This window comes from Lissotriton helveticus, chromosome 6, assembly GCF_964261635.1.
Source record: "Lissotriton helveticus chromosome 6, aLisHel1.1, whole genome shotgun sequence".
Classification (NCBI taxonomy): Eukaryota; Metazoa; Chordata; class Amphibia; order Caudata; family Salamandridae; genus Lissotriton; species Lissotriton helveticus.
The window spans coordinates 1,408,423,201-1,408,441,089 of NC_136067.1; the positions used below are offsets into that span (position 1 = coordinate 1,408,423,201).

General features: G+C 42.0%; 1 protein-coding gene across 1 annotated transcript in view; it reads left to right on the forward strand.

The window, feature by feature from the left end:
• The first annotated feature begins 1,283 nt into the window (after positions 1–1,283).
• The window catches only part of MTFR2 (mitochondrial fission regulator 2), a 187,643-nt gene continuing 171,037 nt past the window's right edge, over positions 1,284–17,889 (forward strand). The window contains exons 1-2 of the mRNA XM_078647015.1: positions 1,284–1,532; positions 12,739–12,887. Of these exons, the coding sequence (XP_078503141.1) occupies positions 12,825–12,887 (63 nt within the window). The 5' untranslated portion in view covers positions 1,284–1,532; positions 12,739–12,824. The remainder of the gene's footprint in view (positions 1,533–12,738; positions 12,888–17,889) is intronic.

Sequence of the window (17,889 nt, forward strand, 5' to 3'; positions counted from 1 at the left end):
TAAAACACACAGGATGTTGAGCCGTGGCCGGTACTAGTCGCAGCTGTGACTCTGGGTCAATCGTTGAATTTCTCCCCGTTTGTTAATGTAATCCAGCTCCCTCATTAAGCGCTCTAATGCCCTCCGCCATATTTAGCGCTAGAAATCGTGAACGTTTGTTCGGCTCAACTCAAGCGCGTGCCAGTGGAGGCCAACAGCGTTGGTGGACACCATCGAGAGCAGCGTAGCGTTCGAGTATTTATTTTTATTTTATGTAATGCATTTTTATAAAGCGCTGACTTTACCCGAAGGTGTCAGAGCACTGTACAATAGAACCAGTTATGTTACATGAGAGAACTGTTACAGGAATGGAACAAAACAAAAGTAGCAGGCCATATAATCAAAATAACGCAGGCAAAAGGAACACAATATCAAACACAGCAAGCACAGAATGTACAAACAGAAATATAAATATATATGACAAATTTACAATGACTAAAGAACTTCCTGGCGAAAAATAGCAGGCCATAGAATCAAAACAACGCAGGCAAAAGGGACACAATATCAAACGCAGCAAGCACAGAATGTACAAACCAAATATAAATATATATGACAAATTTACAATGACTAAAGAACTTCGAGACCGGGTCGAACCACCAAAGTAGTGTGCCAACGTGCCACTTGTTCAACTTCCTAACAGAAGAAACAGTTATAAGGTCGTGCTTTTCGCTTGCAAGCACAGCGCCTCCGAACCAATTTAAATTCATCTGTCCCTCAGAGCATATAAATCGCCCGCCACTCTAGTTTATGCATCATCGGTAACCTCTGATCCGGAAGTTATTTATATAAACGCAACTCAAGTATCTGGAGAGCTATAGCAGCCATGTTGAAATAGAAACTGATGTTCTTCGTTTTATCTCACGGAAGAGTAGAGCATATTGACATTACAGCCGGAGTAGACTCGTTTACATTTGAGTTTGAAATAGGACCCTGTACAAAAATTCGTATTTCATTATTAAGGAACCTTTGGTAAAATTAAGTCCTTTCCCCTTATATCATTTCAATCGACCTACTCCCTTCTCGGGAGACTTTGTATATAATATAGGTTAACAGGACCGACAGAAACGTCCCAAAGTTTCACAGTGGCCACTACTGCAGCCTACATTAAGAAAAGAGAAAAGCAACACTTGTCCCCTTTCTAGCCCCATTTCAGCTCCGTATACCATTGGTTAGTCTCTTGCCGTCTCGACCAATAGTGCAATAGAAATGTTTCCTGGTTGCAGCAATTGGTTAACATTGTCTGTAGGCAGATGAGCCACCGCCCAATGGCTAAACAGTACTGGTGGATCAGCGCGAGGTTTGAACGGCATGTAGTTGTTAAGCCAACATACTTATGATTTGCGAAAAGGAAGTGTATGAAAGTTGTCCAAGACTAGAGTTGACGAACGGGCGTGTCAAAGATCAGAAGATCTGTTCGTATCTAGTTACGTGTCTAGCTCTAAGGCAATGACAGGGTGATCAGGGCGGAAATGCGCCAGCAAATCCACTCGCAGGTAGGTCTCTAAAAGTGCGAGGTCGAATACTATATTTTTTTAGGTATGATGTTAGCCAACCTTCTTCATCCGTTTGGCTGATATGTCATTCACATTTTAATTCCACCCACTACTGTCATACCCGGGGTAACGGGACATTCCACGTCAACCACTGGCCATCTAGTGATTGCATTCTGTTCTTACGCGAGAGGTGCATCCCCACAAAATGTAGCTCCCTTGAGTGCAAGCATTACTATGGCAATGTGTACTTGATGAAACCAAAAACTTTGAGCGTGTAGTAAAGTTTTAAAACTAATTTAGGCTGGATTGCATTTTCATCCTGTGATCGATCTAGCCTGTACAGGCTGTAATAACAAATATAAGGGAGGGAGACTGACAAGGGATTATTTTACGATCTGAAAACCAGTGGGTGACTGCTGCAACATTTTGCGGAATTGGAATAAATGATCAGAAAGGTTGCATGTGCATTTTGTATTACTAATTGTCATCTTAACATTCACTGCTTTGCTAACTGGCCTGAGAGAATTCCAAAGTGTGGGTTGAGCCTGTCTGTCTCCTAGGAGATTCTGAACAGGAAAAGCAGCTCCCCAGCCCCCCCAAGGCCAGCAGACCCAGGACTGGGGTTTGGCTATTCAACTACCAGGCAACTGAGCCGTTCCCTCACACCTGCCCAGACCCCTTAAGGGCTTGCTGGGTGCACCCCAAATCATTCTCCTCCATCTTGTGAATTCCAGCCTACCTGTGCCCCCAGATTGCAGTGAGCAGAGTCCAGTAAGTGGTTTGGAGGCAGACTAGTGCTGACTCTTCCCCAAAACAAAAAAAAAAAGATTTTCTCTTTCTGTGATTATTGTCTTTGCCTGTGGTTGTTACAGTTAAAATTGTAGTTTTAACCTGCCTGTGATTGCATATTTTATCACCTGTGTTGTGTTTTAAACTTGTGGTTTTTCCTGCCATGATTGCTTACATTTAACGTGTTGAATCGTGGGATTTGCAGTCCAAACTCTGTAGTTTTTCCCTCTCATACCTGGTGACTATTCAGTTTCCCCTCCAAATTTCTCCTTTGCTCTGTGCTAAAACCTGTATGTTAAAACAGTGTACCCCCAGCCACCATTTTGTGTTCACAAGCCAATGAAACCAGCCCCCCTGTCTACCCCCGGCCCGAGCAACAGGGATATTCTACATCAGAGGGGGCTTCTGTGAGCTGTTTAAACTGTGTTTACTAGGGACTGTGCACTTTGTTTTTTGGCCAGGAGAGGGAGTAAAGTTTTATTCAAACAGTATTGTTAGATTTCAAGTTAGTGAGGCCTTTACCTGCAGAAGTCTAAAGTGTGGATTGAGCCGGTCTGTCTCCTAGGAGATTCTGAACAGGAGAAGCAGCTTCCAACTCCCTGGCCAGCAAACCTTGTCTTAGGTCGCTGGGACCTTATATGGTCTGCTAGTGGTTGGTACATGTATACACTGATTGGTGGTTGTATCTGATGTTTCTATTGGATTAGGGTTAGTGTCCTCATTGGTTGGGTATTTGAGTGTTCTGATTGGTTTCTGGGTCTGTGATGCAATCAATGTAGGGTTGGGACTAGGGCTAGGGTTAGGATTTCTATTGGAAGTAGGGACTAGGGTTTCCTGGGTTATTGGTTGTTGGGACTAGGGCTAGGGTTAGACCTTTAATTGGAAGTAGCGATTAGAGCTTCTGTGTGATTGGTTGCTGGACTAGTTGTGGGACTAAGAGTAGGGTTAGGCTTTCTATTGGAAGTAGGGACTAGGGCTTCCTGTGCCATTGGTTGCTTGGACTTGGGTTGTGACTTCTGGTAGGGCTAGGGCCTCTATTGGACGTAGAGATCAGGGTTTTTTAACTGACCTGGGCGTCTCAGCCCAGTCGTCGAGGCTAAGGGCGAAGAGGACAAGGGCAGTTGCCTGTTTGAGCCTGTTAAGGGCGGAGAGGACAAGGGCAGTTGCCTGTTTGAGCCTGTTAAGGGCGGAGAAGACAAGGGCAGTTGCCTGTTCGAGACTGACCAGGGCCAGAAATGCTGCCCAATATACATACCTCCTTTATGCATCTATGTACTTTCAGTGTACTTATGGATCTATATATTTGTCACTTTCTTCTAATTTAGCATTTCCAATGCACTTCCCTATTTCTCGGCCTATACTTCGCTCAATATATCTTCTAGCCCAACCTTCTGACTCAAACTTCTTTCTACTACTCTTTCCAATGCACTACCTATCTCTCATCTATCAATATATCCTCTACATCCACTCCCTCATTTATCCCAAACCCCATACCACTACTATGATCCCCCAAATAACCCTTTCTAGACTCTCTCCTACTCTAACCTTGCATCATCGATCCCCAAAACAAACCTTTCTAAACTCTTCCCTCTTTTCTACCCCTCCCCAACCCTTCTCAATCTAAATAACTGACTAACATATCCTCCACTAAAATTACTTTCATGTTTCACCATACTAATTCAACACTTATCCTGATGGGTTCCAGAGTAGCATGCTACTTGCGCTTCAAAACCCCATCAGGGGTAGCAAGCGCTATATAAATACAAACCTCTTTCCCCTCACTATCCCGCCACCCACTCTTCTCTTCCCAAATAACTGAATAACATATCCACTACTCAAATGACTTCACATTTTACTGTACTAATTTTCAACACTATTCCTTTATGGGTTCCGGAGTGGCGTGTTACTCGGCAGAAAAGCGCTTCAACATCCATCAGGGGTAACAAGTGCTATATGAATGCAAACCTTTCTTCCCCTTTTATCCCTCCGCTATCTTTCTCACTCTGACTAATATCCACCACTGAAATTACTTTAATATTTCACCATATTAATTCACCACTAATCCTTTCGGGCTTCCTGAATAGCGTGCATCAATACCCCAAAAGGGGTAACACGCGCTATATAAATACAAACCTTTTTTCCCTCCTCTACCCTTCTGCTATCATTCCAAATCCAAATAACTGACTAACCTATCCACCACTTAAAATGTACTTGCCTGTTTCACTATACTAATTCAACACTAATCCTCTATGGGTCACGGAAAGCGCTTTGACGCCTCGTCAGGGGTAGTAAGCGCTTTATAAATGCAATTATAATACAATACAATATCAAAACAAGACAAGCGTTCGCAAAACCAGAAGTTTGGCAGCCAATGTCATACCTATTAGCTTTGCTAATGCTTATTTTCAGGGTCAAGCATAGTTGTGGATGAGAACACCTTGCAGACAACACACCCTTTTACTGGCATTCTACTGGCGTTATTTTCCAAACTTTGTTAAGTGTTATCTGAATGTCCAGAATGGAACACGGGGGCATATTTACAAGCCCCTATTGCCACAGGAACGTCTCTTTTAGTGACGTTCTTGTGGTGATAAACCCTTCTCCTTATTTACAAGGCGGCGTTAAGCTACCTAACATGGCTTAATGCCGCCTTGTAAATAAGACCTTTCCTGCTACACTTAGCGTGAAAGGGTGTGCAATGGGTTTTGTGGTGGGCGTTCCGCTGCAACACCCATTGATTTTGACGCTGCCCCCTATTTAAAAGGGTGGCGTAAATCAGAGGCAGCGCAAAAATTGCGACCAGGAAAAATGTGGTCTTAACATGGCGAAGCGAGGAGAAATCCTTTATTTCATCTAGTTTTGCACATCTGCACTTTTACAGGGAGAAAGACTATGGTCCATCCGGCACCGTGCATATAAGCACTTTAATTATCTATAGCTATCTATTTATGTAAACTCCAGCTGCCTGTATGGCAATTTTGCACTTTACACATTAGGGAAAAAAATCAGCCTCGAACAGCCATTTTGATCCATTTAATATCTGTATTTGGCATCTTTTCTTATACAGTTAGGGAGGAAAGTTAAAAAAGTGAAGGACAAGCAATAAGATGCCCAATGGATGAAGTACAGGCATGACAATTTTTGTAGTCCTTTTTTGTATGCATTCTTCTTTTTTTTTTTACCTTGCTGAATTGTATGTTCATGTTTGCTTTTAATTGACTAATAAACTATTATGAAACTAAACTAATCATCTTGTTTTTGCTGTTTCTATGTGTGCTCCACTGTGCAGCACACATAGAAACAGAAAATTGCCATAAATGATTGTTTATATGCCGGAAGGTGTCCCTTCCTACACATAAACATTCATTTAAAAAATGACGATTTGCATCTTCTATGTGTGCTGCACAAAGCAGCATTCATTGAAGTTACAAACCGCCATTCTGGATTGTTTATGTGCAGGAAGGGACATCTCCCTGCACATAAACAGTCATTACTTCCACGCAGGCACCCTTGCACTGTGGTGCAAGGGTGCCTGCGTTGTTGCTGGGCTGCTTAATTCAGCACCAGTGCCGGGAGAAATAAAGGGGTGCTCAGTATTATTGTAAATACTTTGCATACCTGCGTTTCTAAAGGGAGGGAGCGCGGCAATAGCAATTTTGGTGCTGACCCACGCTCCACCACTTTCTTATCCACATGCCCCATGGTGTTTTTGATCACATACAGTCAACTGTTAACCATAACTAATAGCCACATCCCCATACACACACCTCTGTTCTTAACCCCAACCTTTATGTTTTAAATTCCAACCCTTCAGGGATGTATACTAGAAGGGTCTTGCCTATCTTTCTTATTTATTTCCTGCCTGGCTATAGATATGTTCTGTTTCTTCCCAAATTTTAAATTTCCATTGAAGGTGGAGCAAGGTTTGGGAATTGTTACTGCAACAATAAAGAGTACATAGACACTAGTAGATTTCCTGTAGAGACTCCAGCAGCCCTTTTATTTGTATCCTGATGCAACATCTGGTGTCATGCTGCATGAGCAGTGAGACGTGTGCTGGGTGGCAGAACAAAACACTTTTGATATAAAAAGATACATTTCCCAAATGTTCCCTCTCCTGTAAAGTTTTGGACTGCAAATAATGTTAAAAAAACTTCAGTGATCCTGTGTCACTTAAAACTTCATCGTCTTAACTGGGTCGCTCTGGAAAGACTTGTGGTGGAAAAAAACATAATTACTTCAGCAATTTAGCCAGCTTTATACTCCTTAAGTTCGGGAAGTTGAGAGCTAAATAGGATTCTTTGAGCAGTCCAAGAGTGTGTCACCGGTCCAGCTCTGAACACAGAGCTCAAGCTGCATAGAAATGCTTGTGAGTGACCAGCCTTTGTTTACATTGGATGATGGGAAGGAAGAGCAGCAGCACAGAAGGTAAAATACACAACTCAACATCAGAAAATGTTTTTATTTTCCTAAATGCAGCTTTAGTTGTTTGCCATCCTCAGGTAATCAAAAATAAATACATAAAAACATATACATATGTATATATAGGAGGGGTGTGGGGCTCAGCCATCTTGTTCAACTGTCAATCACATTTAGCTTCCACTGACCACAGAATTGGGCAGCCCATTTCAGCCAGTGGCACTCTTGCACTATGAGTTGCAGTATTTTTTTACTGATCACTTGTTTTTGTCCATCTAAAAAGACGTTTTCTTGAGTACCCGGGCAGGTTTGAAAATATGTTGCCACTTTTTCCTATTTCCATTGTGAATTTAAAAAAAAATGGTTTCATAGTTATCGTGTGTTTCCAATGTGTTTAACATACAATTCAGAGACAATAGCACATCTTGTATGTGTCAGTACAAACCGTTTTCCAGTGATTCACAATTCCAAAAAGTTGCGTACATATGGTTGCCATGCTATGCCATCAGCATGTTTTCTTTATTCCTGTTTTGTGTCATACGCTTTCAATACAACAAAGTATTTGTAAGAAATTGGGTTACTGGTTGATTGGGGTGAAACCCTACTTAAGCAGGAACCACTATCCTTATCAGGTTCAAGTCACAAGCAAACCCCAATTCATCCTGTACTCAACCCTCTGGTAGCTTGGCACAGAGCAGCCCGGCTTAATTTAGAGGCAATATGTAAACGTATTTATGTAGCAATTCAAACAGTAATGAAGTAAAAACACAACACAAGAAGAATCCCACACCAAATTAGAAAAATAGAGTAAATAAAAAAACTAAATCGGGACCAGAACGACAAAGTTCCAATCAGTAGAACTGGAGATATACAAGTTGAAAAATGGCAGTAAATATAGTGCCAGAAAGCCCTAAGTGCCAACTGCGCAGCAGAGGAGAGGCTTCTGTTCTGCTGGGTCCACAGATGGGTTCGTAGAGCACCTTCAGGCCAACTTCCAAGGGTCCAGGACTGGGGTGGCACCACTTGGCAGGGTAGGACTCACAGTTGCAGAGTCCATGTGCTGGTTACAAGAAACTAGCCTTTGGAGTCCACTCTGGTGGCCCTGGGTAAAGGTTGCAGCTCCAGTCTTTCTCACCCAGGCAAGATGGCAGCAGGTCAGCACAGCAGGGCAGCATTCCTTTAGTGCAGCAGTCAAGCAGAGTAGCAATCCTTTCAGCAGCACAGCAGTTCCTTTTTGTCAGAGTTGTCCACAGGCCCAGAAGTATGCTGAAGAGTTTGTGTCTAAGGTCCAATATTAATACCTGCTGCATTCTTTAAAGTGGGAGAAACTTCTAAATAAATCCTTTGAAGTGTTCAGGTTTCCTGCCTCCAATTCCCTGACTACAGGGGGTATGCAGTCCTTTGTGCGAAGACAGGACACAGCCTATTCAAGTGTAAGTTTGGTTGTGTCCAGCTCCACCCTCCCATACTGCCAGTGATGGCCCATCCAGGCACACCTAAGCTCTCTATATTTTGTGACTGTCTAAAAGGAATACACAAATACCAACTGCAACTAGTGATGTCACCCAGAGATAGGTTACAGGCACGAAACGGCTAAGACGGGAACATGACAACATTCTAAAAGTGGCTATTTAAAATTGTAATACAACATTTGAATTTTCCATAAAGGAGGATTCTTCATTACAGTTCCAAAGACACCAAGCATGATCTGTTCACCTGTTCCCATTTGGAAGTTATCCATATTAAATATAATAAGGTGACTCCAATGTTATCCTATGGGAGATGTAGGCCTTGCAATAATGAAAAGCACATTTAGGGAGTTTTTCACTATCAGGAAGTATAAAACTTTAAAGGACATGTCTTACTTTTTATAGACATTGCACCCCCTGCCCTGTGGGCTGTTTAGGGCCTACCCTAGAAGTGACCTTTGTGTATTAAAAAGGAAGGTTTAAGCTTGGCATATGGTTAATTTGCCAGATCGAAATGGCAGTTTAGAGCTGCACATATAGGATGCAGTGGTAGGCTTGAGACAGGTTTGCAAGGCTACTTAAGTGGGTGGCACAACAATGCTGCATGCCCTCTAGTAACATTTCATTTGCAGGCCCGGGTACATGTTGTACCAATTTACTAGGGACTTCTCCCCAATTGCCATATTTCATTTACTTATAAGCCAATGGTTTCATGGAGTGAGCACATACACTTCAGAACTGGTTTGCACAGTTCTAAAGCCAACAAAAACAAGATCAGAAAAATATTGAAGAGTAAGGGTGAAAGTTTGGGGGAAGACCACCCTAAGGCTGACAGTTTTAACAGCATTACACCAGCTTGCCAAGGCCAGACCTAATGGCTTTGCCAATACTTCTTTTTTATATCACAATTGAATAAATGTGATCACGCCCAAAAATGAAATGCAGCAATGTTGGAGAAAAAAACCCAGGGACATCAGGGTTCGATGTAGTCACTCACAGTTCGCCCAGTCAACACATTCTTCGTTTAACATGTTTTACCTTGCCAGTGTCCCCAGTGTAGTAATGCTGTTTTATCAGAAGTAATAGCTGTATAGTTTACTATACTACACACTTAGTCTTTGTAATACTTGTTAAGGCTTTCTTTAGGAGATGGTGAAGAACTTGTTATTATGAACTTTAAGTAGGCAATCAGGATTTCTCTGAAGCAAATCCATCAAACTCAAGAGTAATTCATATCAATGTAACATATCTCTTTTGCGGATGATTTAAAACTGGGGCCTCCAATCTTTTTGGTAATAAGAGCAACGTATGTTCAATGAAAAGCATCAGAACTACTAATATTATTAGAGTTGTAATCGTAACATCATCAGTCAAGATTATATTAGTGGTCACCATTTGCAAGATTACCAGAAGTGATCACCTCCGTGCACCAGGCATGGTTGCCAGCATTAGTTGAAAAAATGATCTGTCAATGTGGAATGTCCCGTACATGGGTGATATATAACAGCCATAGCTGCAATGCCCATGGCACCAACCTAATCATATATGCAATAAGCCTCCACAACATCTCATGATTTATCACTGAAGTATAAACTTTAAATATGTTTAGCAAATCCAACCATTTTTCTCCACACATAAGCTTGTGGGTTCTGGAAATACACAAATCTGTGTCCAAAATACATACTGTTTAGATCGAACCTGCATGAGCATGCACTCCCGCTTGTGAGACTTTTGTGTTCAATAATGGGCTCGGAACCCAGAAACAGAACTATGCCTGGGATCACAGGACCTCAGTCTGGATTTGGCGCCATAGGTACTGATGTGGTAAGGTGACTGAGTCCCTACATGCTAACTCACAGTGCTTTACATGCCCTCCAAACCTTCCAGAGAGACTGGTTACTTAGCACCCCAGAACACAACATTCTGAACTCTCTCAGGGCTCACGGTAACCGGTTATCCCCTTACGTTCTCTCACTCACATGTCCACAATAAAAGGAAAGAGACACGTAGAAACCGTACCATATTTATTGAAACTAACATGCACTATTATGCAAAAACTGTGCTGCATTTTGGAGACACATACAAATCAATAACGGGATTAGCAGAAATAATAAACTATACACAATGAAAAGCCCTTTCATAGTGAATGACAAATTAGCCTAAGCCTACCCCTACTACATAAATACAATATTATACTAAAGATCTCTTGATTTAATGCTGGACCCCTTACCTGAGAGTCCTAATCAGTTGCTCTACAACTCAGGCTCGTAGCTTAAGCCTACCCTTACTACATAAATACAATATTATACTAAATATCTCTGGATTTAGTGCTGGACCCCTTACCCGAGAGTCCTAATCAGTTGCTCTGCAACTCAGGCCTTTTCTGTGCAAGCCTCATTGTGCTCTGTTTTTAGAACTGCAAGTCTTGGCTTTTATGATGAGACTTGCGCTGTTAAAAAAACAGCATCTGGATCTCTCTATTATGTCTAGGTGTCCAACCACAGCGAAAAACAGGGCACAATATTGTTTGGCCGTGTACAATTTATAGACTGAATACCAGCAGAAGGCAGAATAATGAAACAAGTGCAGCAGATTTTGAAAATAAAAATGTGGCACAAAAACAAGCACGTTACTGTGTAACGTGTGCAAGGCAAAAGCAGCCTATTATGTGTGTAGTTAGGCTAACATAAGGGAAAACCGCAGTGGCCCCTATAGGGGACTCACCCATTGCTTACTATTTGTTGGCGTCATTGTCACTCTTTGTTGCTGCCTTTTAATTGGGTAGCACCTGCGATGCGTCACTTCCTTTTCTTTCTGTGGAGCATAGACCAAGCACATGTGAATTAAGTTTGCTTAGTGTCCCTCTGTTGGCTATCTGCTGCTCGCTCTGTGATTCAGGTACTGTTTCGTCAACAAAAGAAAAAAAAGCGCTATGATGCGGTCAACGCCGGTCGTGTCATAGTGCTTTTTTTCCCTTCTCTTCATCCACCCTGTCCCTGTTTTGTGTTCCCTCACACACACACGTTTCTCCCCCTCACCCAGCTGCCCCCATCCTGTTTCTTCTCCCCGGCATCTGCCCCATCCTGTTTCTTCTCCCTCACCTGCCCCCATCCTGCTTCGTCTCCCCTTTCCCACCCACACGTCCTTGTTTCTTCTAACATTTCCAGCTGCACCCGTCTCGGTTTATGCTCCACTCTCCCAATTGACGGACAAAATAAGCTATGTAGTGGCCAGTACTAGCAGCTCCATAGCGCTTTTTCTAACAGTCCAATTATAGCCCCCCCCAACCACCAGTTAGCCACCACCAACAGATTGTCAAAGCCAATAGCTCAACCATAGGTAAGACCTATTGGCATTGCCAATGCTTGTTTAATTTGGATGTACATATATTAATTCAGCCATGTAATGCTGTTAATTTGGTAGGCTAGGCTGCACACAGTAGAGTTGGTTACAAGTAGCTGAAGAGCTAATTTAATCGTTGGAGACGCCTGATTTAAAAGCTATAGATACGCTAGTGGTCACTGGAGAATGCCAACATTTTAGCATTGATAAATGGTCTTGTGTAGTGGGTCTGCCTCTAAATGGTAACTTTTATACTTGTCTTCTGCCTGTGTCTTGATACTGGCATAACCTGTCCCGAAAAATGACAACATGGAACTTTCCTTTGGAAATGCATGACTTCTATTGCCTGATAGGAACGTGTGTCTCCGTTTCCTAACTATCAATTTCAGTGAGCTTGACTGATACTGTTAAATGTGTTGTGGTTAACTCAAGGTATAATCTAAAAAAAGGAAACGTGGATTACTAACATTTTTTTAATAACCTTTATTGGAGCAACCAGTAACAGGGTTTACAAACTCCAAAACAGTGCTTGGTTTAGTCCATTGAAATAAATAGTACAGCAACAACACTATAGTCTCAGTTATCATCATCAGGATTCACAGAATCTATAACTTGTAACTTTCGTGTTTGGGTCTAGACAACGTATCCCAAATCCACACACCACAGGGGGAACTGAGGGCTGAACAAAGGAGAAAGGGGAACACACCAAAAGCAAGACAACCTAGAATGCCTTCATTTTCATTTCTCACTATAGTCGTCCTGATCATTACATGCCCTTGACCCACGACCCTTGCAACTAAGTACTAGGAGCATACATGATATTTAAACATACAGTCTGAATAACTTCAAATATATTTTGCTGTTCTGTTTAGATGAATGTGGGTCCCTAACTCTCCCTCTGAAAATTAAGAAAGGAAATGTTTCACTTTTTGTGTATTGTATTGTATGTCTACATGATAAAGGCTCCCTCTCCACTGAGAGCTTAACTGTTGGTTTTTAATTTGCACGTTACTATCTAACTGCTATTTATCTTTTCCATTGCTAAATAATTCATTGGATGAGTTATTGGAGAGGGTTTATTTTCGGTATAGTGAACTATTTTTGATGAATATGATTGGTTTCTGTTTAAGATGTGAACAATATCAATATTATCTCTTAAACTGATCCATGTTTCTTTGACATTGCAGTTGATGTGAAGGAGTCCCACATCCTTTTGGAAACCAAAGTCAAAGGATTGCCAATCTGTATGTCGCAGTTCAACTTTGTGCAGTAAATGTCTCTCTTGATCAGCTTGATCCGGCAGCTGTTTGAGTACTTTGGTATACCGACTGACCGGGTAAGGACAAGTGGCATTGATCTAGAATCCTCCTGTGATAATTTTAATTGCACTGAAGTCTGCTACCCTGCATTCCTTGCTGACGTATTAGATAGAACGCTGTATCAAAATTGCTGTAAGAAAACACTGACTGCTTTGTCTACTCTATTTGTAGAACTTCAGTAACCTCCCTAATCTGAAGTAGTGAAACAATAATCTCACCTCCCACCAAAGGTTCCAATTGTGTGCCGATACAGAAATTTGCAGCCCCGACTGTCTCATTTGTTTCCTTTCCTAGTTGTTGGGCATGCCATACTTTGGTGGCGGGAAGTTCAGTGTTTTTGTCACCTTTGATTTGTACTATTGTGTCCCTCTTAAATTCTACAACTGAGTTAATCCACAAATCAGTTATGCCCACTTGATGGACCTATTTGGATCCTAATAAATAGGCTGCCTTTTACCTTTTAATCCAGCAAGGCTTGTCTGGACTTATTTTTCCGACCCTTTTATTGCTTCATGAAGACACTATGCACAGACATCTCGACCATCAGCAGTTCAGATCATGTGGCAGATTTATAAACCAAAACTAAGTAGTCAGTCAGTCAAAGATACTTTATTCGACAAATCAATGCCATAAAAGTGAATATATAGGAGGAGACGTTTCATCAACAAAAATACATTACTTTACAAATAACAATTAAAATTTAAGGTGTTGTAAACCAAAAAATAAAGTTTAACATTGTTGGATAGAGCAGAGGATTCATATAAAGTGCATAGTGCCAAATTCATATTACTATATACAATAAGGAGACAAGTTAAAATTCCTAGCTGGAGCAGATGATAACATATAAATATCGAATACTAACTGATGGAGTACAAAATTCTACGTTCACATTATCATAAACGAATGGACAAATATTAATATTTAAGAAGTAAATTTTAGCACTCACAGTATAGTAGATACTGCAATTTAAAATTACTAAATAGAACAGGGGATATCCAGTGACGTGCAAAATGCTGTAGTATAAAGTGCAAAAAACACAGTTGATGGACAGAATGTAGAACAATGTCATACATTCACCCCAGTACAAGGATCTGGGCCTAAATCCATCGTTTTTTTGCACTCCACACCACCCTGGGTTAGACACTGGCTATATGCAAATCAGCTCTGACCCTGTGCCTCATGGGAACAGTCCAGTCCGAACTACCAAGCCATGTCTTTCCCAGACCGGAATCAAGCATCCAAGGACCGGTTTCTGGCTATCAGCCTTCATCAGCCTGGATAGCTTGGCTCCAGTGGTGTGGAGAGCCTGGGACTCACGTCTGAGCATACCCAGCCCACTCGGGGTGAAAATTGCAAAAAACACAGTTGATGGACAGAATGTAGAACAATGTCATACATTCACCCCAGTACAAGGATCTGGGCCTAAATCCATCGTTTTTTTGCACTCCACACCACCCTGGGTTAGACACTGGCTATATGCAAATCAGCTCTGACCCTGTGCCTCATGGGAACAGTCCAGTCCGAACTACCAAGCCATGTCTTTTCCAGACCGGAATCAAGCACCCAAGGACCGGTTTCTGGCTATCAGCCTTCATCAGCCTGGATAGCTTGACTCCAGTGGTGTGGAGAGCCTGGGACTCACGTCTGAGCATACCCAGCCCACTCGGGGTGAAAATGGCAAAAAACACAGTTGATGGACAGAATGTAGAACAATGTCATACATTCACCCCAGTACAAGGATCTGGGCCTAAATCCATCGTTTTTTTGCACTCCACACCACCCTGGGTTAGACACTGGCTATATGCAAATCAGCTCTGACCCTGTGCCTCATGGGAACAGTCCAGTCCGAACTACCAAGCCATGTCTTTCCCAGACCGGAATAAAGCATCCAAGGACCGGGTTCTGGCTATCAGCCTTCATCAGGCTGGATAGCCTGATAGCCAGAAACCGGTCCTTGGATGCTTGATTCCGGTCCAGGAAAGACATGGCTTGGCAGTTCGGCCTGGACTGTTCCCATGAGGCACAGGGTCAAGGCTGATTTGCATATAGCCATGTCTGACCTGGGGTGGCGTGGAGTGCAAAAAAACGATGGATTTAGGCCCAGATCTCTGTACTGGGGTGAATGTATGACATTGTTCTGCATTCTGTCCATCAATTGTTGTTTTTGCATTTATCACCCCGAGTGGGATGGGTATGCTCAGACGTGAGTCCCATGCTCTCCACATCACTGGAGTCAAGCTATCCAGTCTGATGAAGGCTGATAGCCAGAAACCGGTCCTTGGATGCTTGATTCCGGTCCAGGAAAGACATGGCTTGGCAGTTCGGGCTGGACTGTTCCCATGAGGCACAGGGTCAAGGCTGATTTGCATATAGCCATGTCTGACCTGGGGTGGTGTGGAGTGCAAAAAAACGATGGATTTAGGCCCAGATCTCTGTACTGGGGTGAATGTATGACATTGTTCTGCATTCTGTCCATCAATTGTTGTTTTTGCAGTAGTATAAAGTGCAACGTGATAAGTTTACAGTTTAAATAACAGCGAACATTCAAATAATCATGTTTACATAAAGAAAAAGATGATTTGATAGTAATTGTTAAAATGACAGCTTTTTTCTACATCTGATGGCTCCTGCTAAAAAACTTGCAACCACGAAACAGACCATAGGCGAAGATAGCATTTGAAGGTATAGCAAAGCGGGCCTAACTTGGAAAAAATGAGTCTTTGAGAAGGGGAAGTATAAATCTTTTACACGGTTGAACATAAAAATCACAGAAAAAGATAAAATGTAAGGCATCTTGTTCTGAAAAATCGTCACAAGGACAGGGTTTGCGAGTACCTTGTTTCGCAAAACCTTGTGGAACAGCTAAAAAACAAGGGATCAAATGTAATCGAAATCTTGTTAACAAAAAATGATGAAAAACATTATTAATAATAAGTAAATATGGTTGAACTTGATTGTACAAAGGTAATGTGATATATCTTCTAACCGTCGGTTTTATTAGCTCCTTTTCCTCCCTAAGGTCCTGTTGCATCTCCAAAAACTGTGACTTAATGGCTCTAATTTTAGATTTGCTCATCGGTGTCGGCCTGTTATATAAATCAGGGCAACCTAGCCATTTAGTTAGGTCCATTTTATACTTCAACCATGGGATATCCAAGGCTCTATCCAAAGCTATACAATCCTTGATAACCAATTGATTTAATTCTGTGCTCGGACTAACCCAAACTCTGAGCTAAATTAGCAAAGGAGCTATCGCTATCTCATCCTCGATATACCCCACCCCAACCTCTTCATGTAGTATAAACGCTGGGGTGGTGGAAGGTACCGCCAATAGTTTACGTAAAAACTTATCTTCGGTTCTTTGAATCTCTTTACCTTCCTTATAGCCCCAAATATCACAACCATAGGACGCCATGGGGATACACTTTTCTTTATAAATTTTCAACAGGGCGGGTAATGGTTTGGTTCCTAGTTTCTTTGCAAAATTTAGGGTAGCCCCCATTTCTCTGGTCAAGGTATTCTTTTGTTGTATAATTTGCGATCCCCACAACCCACAGTCATCAAAGAGTACCCCCAAATATGGAAATGTTGGGACTTTTGTTAATTCAACCCCCTTGCAATGAAATTTGAACTTAGAGGGTTTTCGGGTGTCAATAGACATTATATATGACTTCTTAAAATGTATTGATAGATCTAAAGAGTCCATAAAAAATATAAAACCATCTAGTAATCTTTGGAGTCCCACAGCTGTTCTTGCAAGTAAAACCGTATCGTCTGCATATAACAATGCAAGTATATTCTTGTCACCAACCCTAGGGATGTCTATACAGCTAGTTGGTAAAAAAATCCCCCAGCTTGTTTATATACCAACCCTAGGGATGTCTATACAGCTAGTTGGTAACACAATCCCCCAGCTTGTTTATATACAGAGTAAAAAGGAGGGGGGCTAATATACATCTCTGACGTACCCCCCTCTTTACATCCCAAGGGCTTGTCAAATCAGCATTTTTATTATATCTAACTGCGGCCATGTTTTTTTCATGAATCATGAATAAAAAAGCCACTAATTGGGGCTCAAGGCCCATATCTCTTAAAATGAGCCATAGTTTGGACCTATTAACGCAATCAAAAGCTTGTGTTAGATCCATAAAAGCCCAGTGTAGTACTCCCTTTTTGGCAATCGTATACTTTCCTATGAATGAATACGCATTTATATAGCGCATGGCTACCCAAGGGCATCCCAGCGCATTGGTGACACCTAATCATTCTTCACTGATCAAGGAAAGAGAAAGGTTTTCAGCAATTTCCTGAAACGGAGATAGGTTCCAGACGAATGGAGTCGGGAAGCTGGTTCCAGAATTTTGCGGCATGAAGTGGAAAACGTCGGCCACCCGTACGTGCCCGTTTAATCATAGGGACTGTAAGAAGTTTTTTATTGTTTGATCTGAGAGTCTGGGGGATCTGATATAATTGAAGCATAGGCTGAATCAGAGCAGGTCCATTGTCAGTAATGGCTTATGAACAGTGCACATGTCCTTGAACCAAATCCTTTGCTGCACTGGCAGCCAGTGCAACTGACATAGTGCTGACTTAGCAGAACTCCGCTTTGGAACATTCATTAGAAGTCGGGCGGCGCAGTTCTGAACAATCTGTAGGATTTTAATGGTTCCCTGAGGTGCGCCCAGGTAGACCGCATTAGCGTAATCGAGCCGCGATAAAATAAGGGCTTGAACCAACAAACGTCTGGCTTCAAAAGGAAGAAGAGGCAGAATCTTCCTTATCAATCTAATCAGGCCTTAGCAAGTAGCAGCAACCTTACGTGATTGTACTAAGAAGCTAATATTAGGGTCCAGCCATACGCCTAGACTCTTAATTTGTTTCTTGGGAGAAGGGGGAGGGCCAAGGCAGCTAGGCCACCAGGGATCTAAATTAATGGGGGCCATGTGTCCTAACATAATTTCCGTCTTAGAACCATTAAGTTTAAGAAAAGACAAATCCATCCATTCAGATACTTTGCTA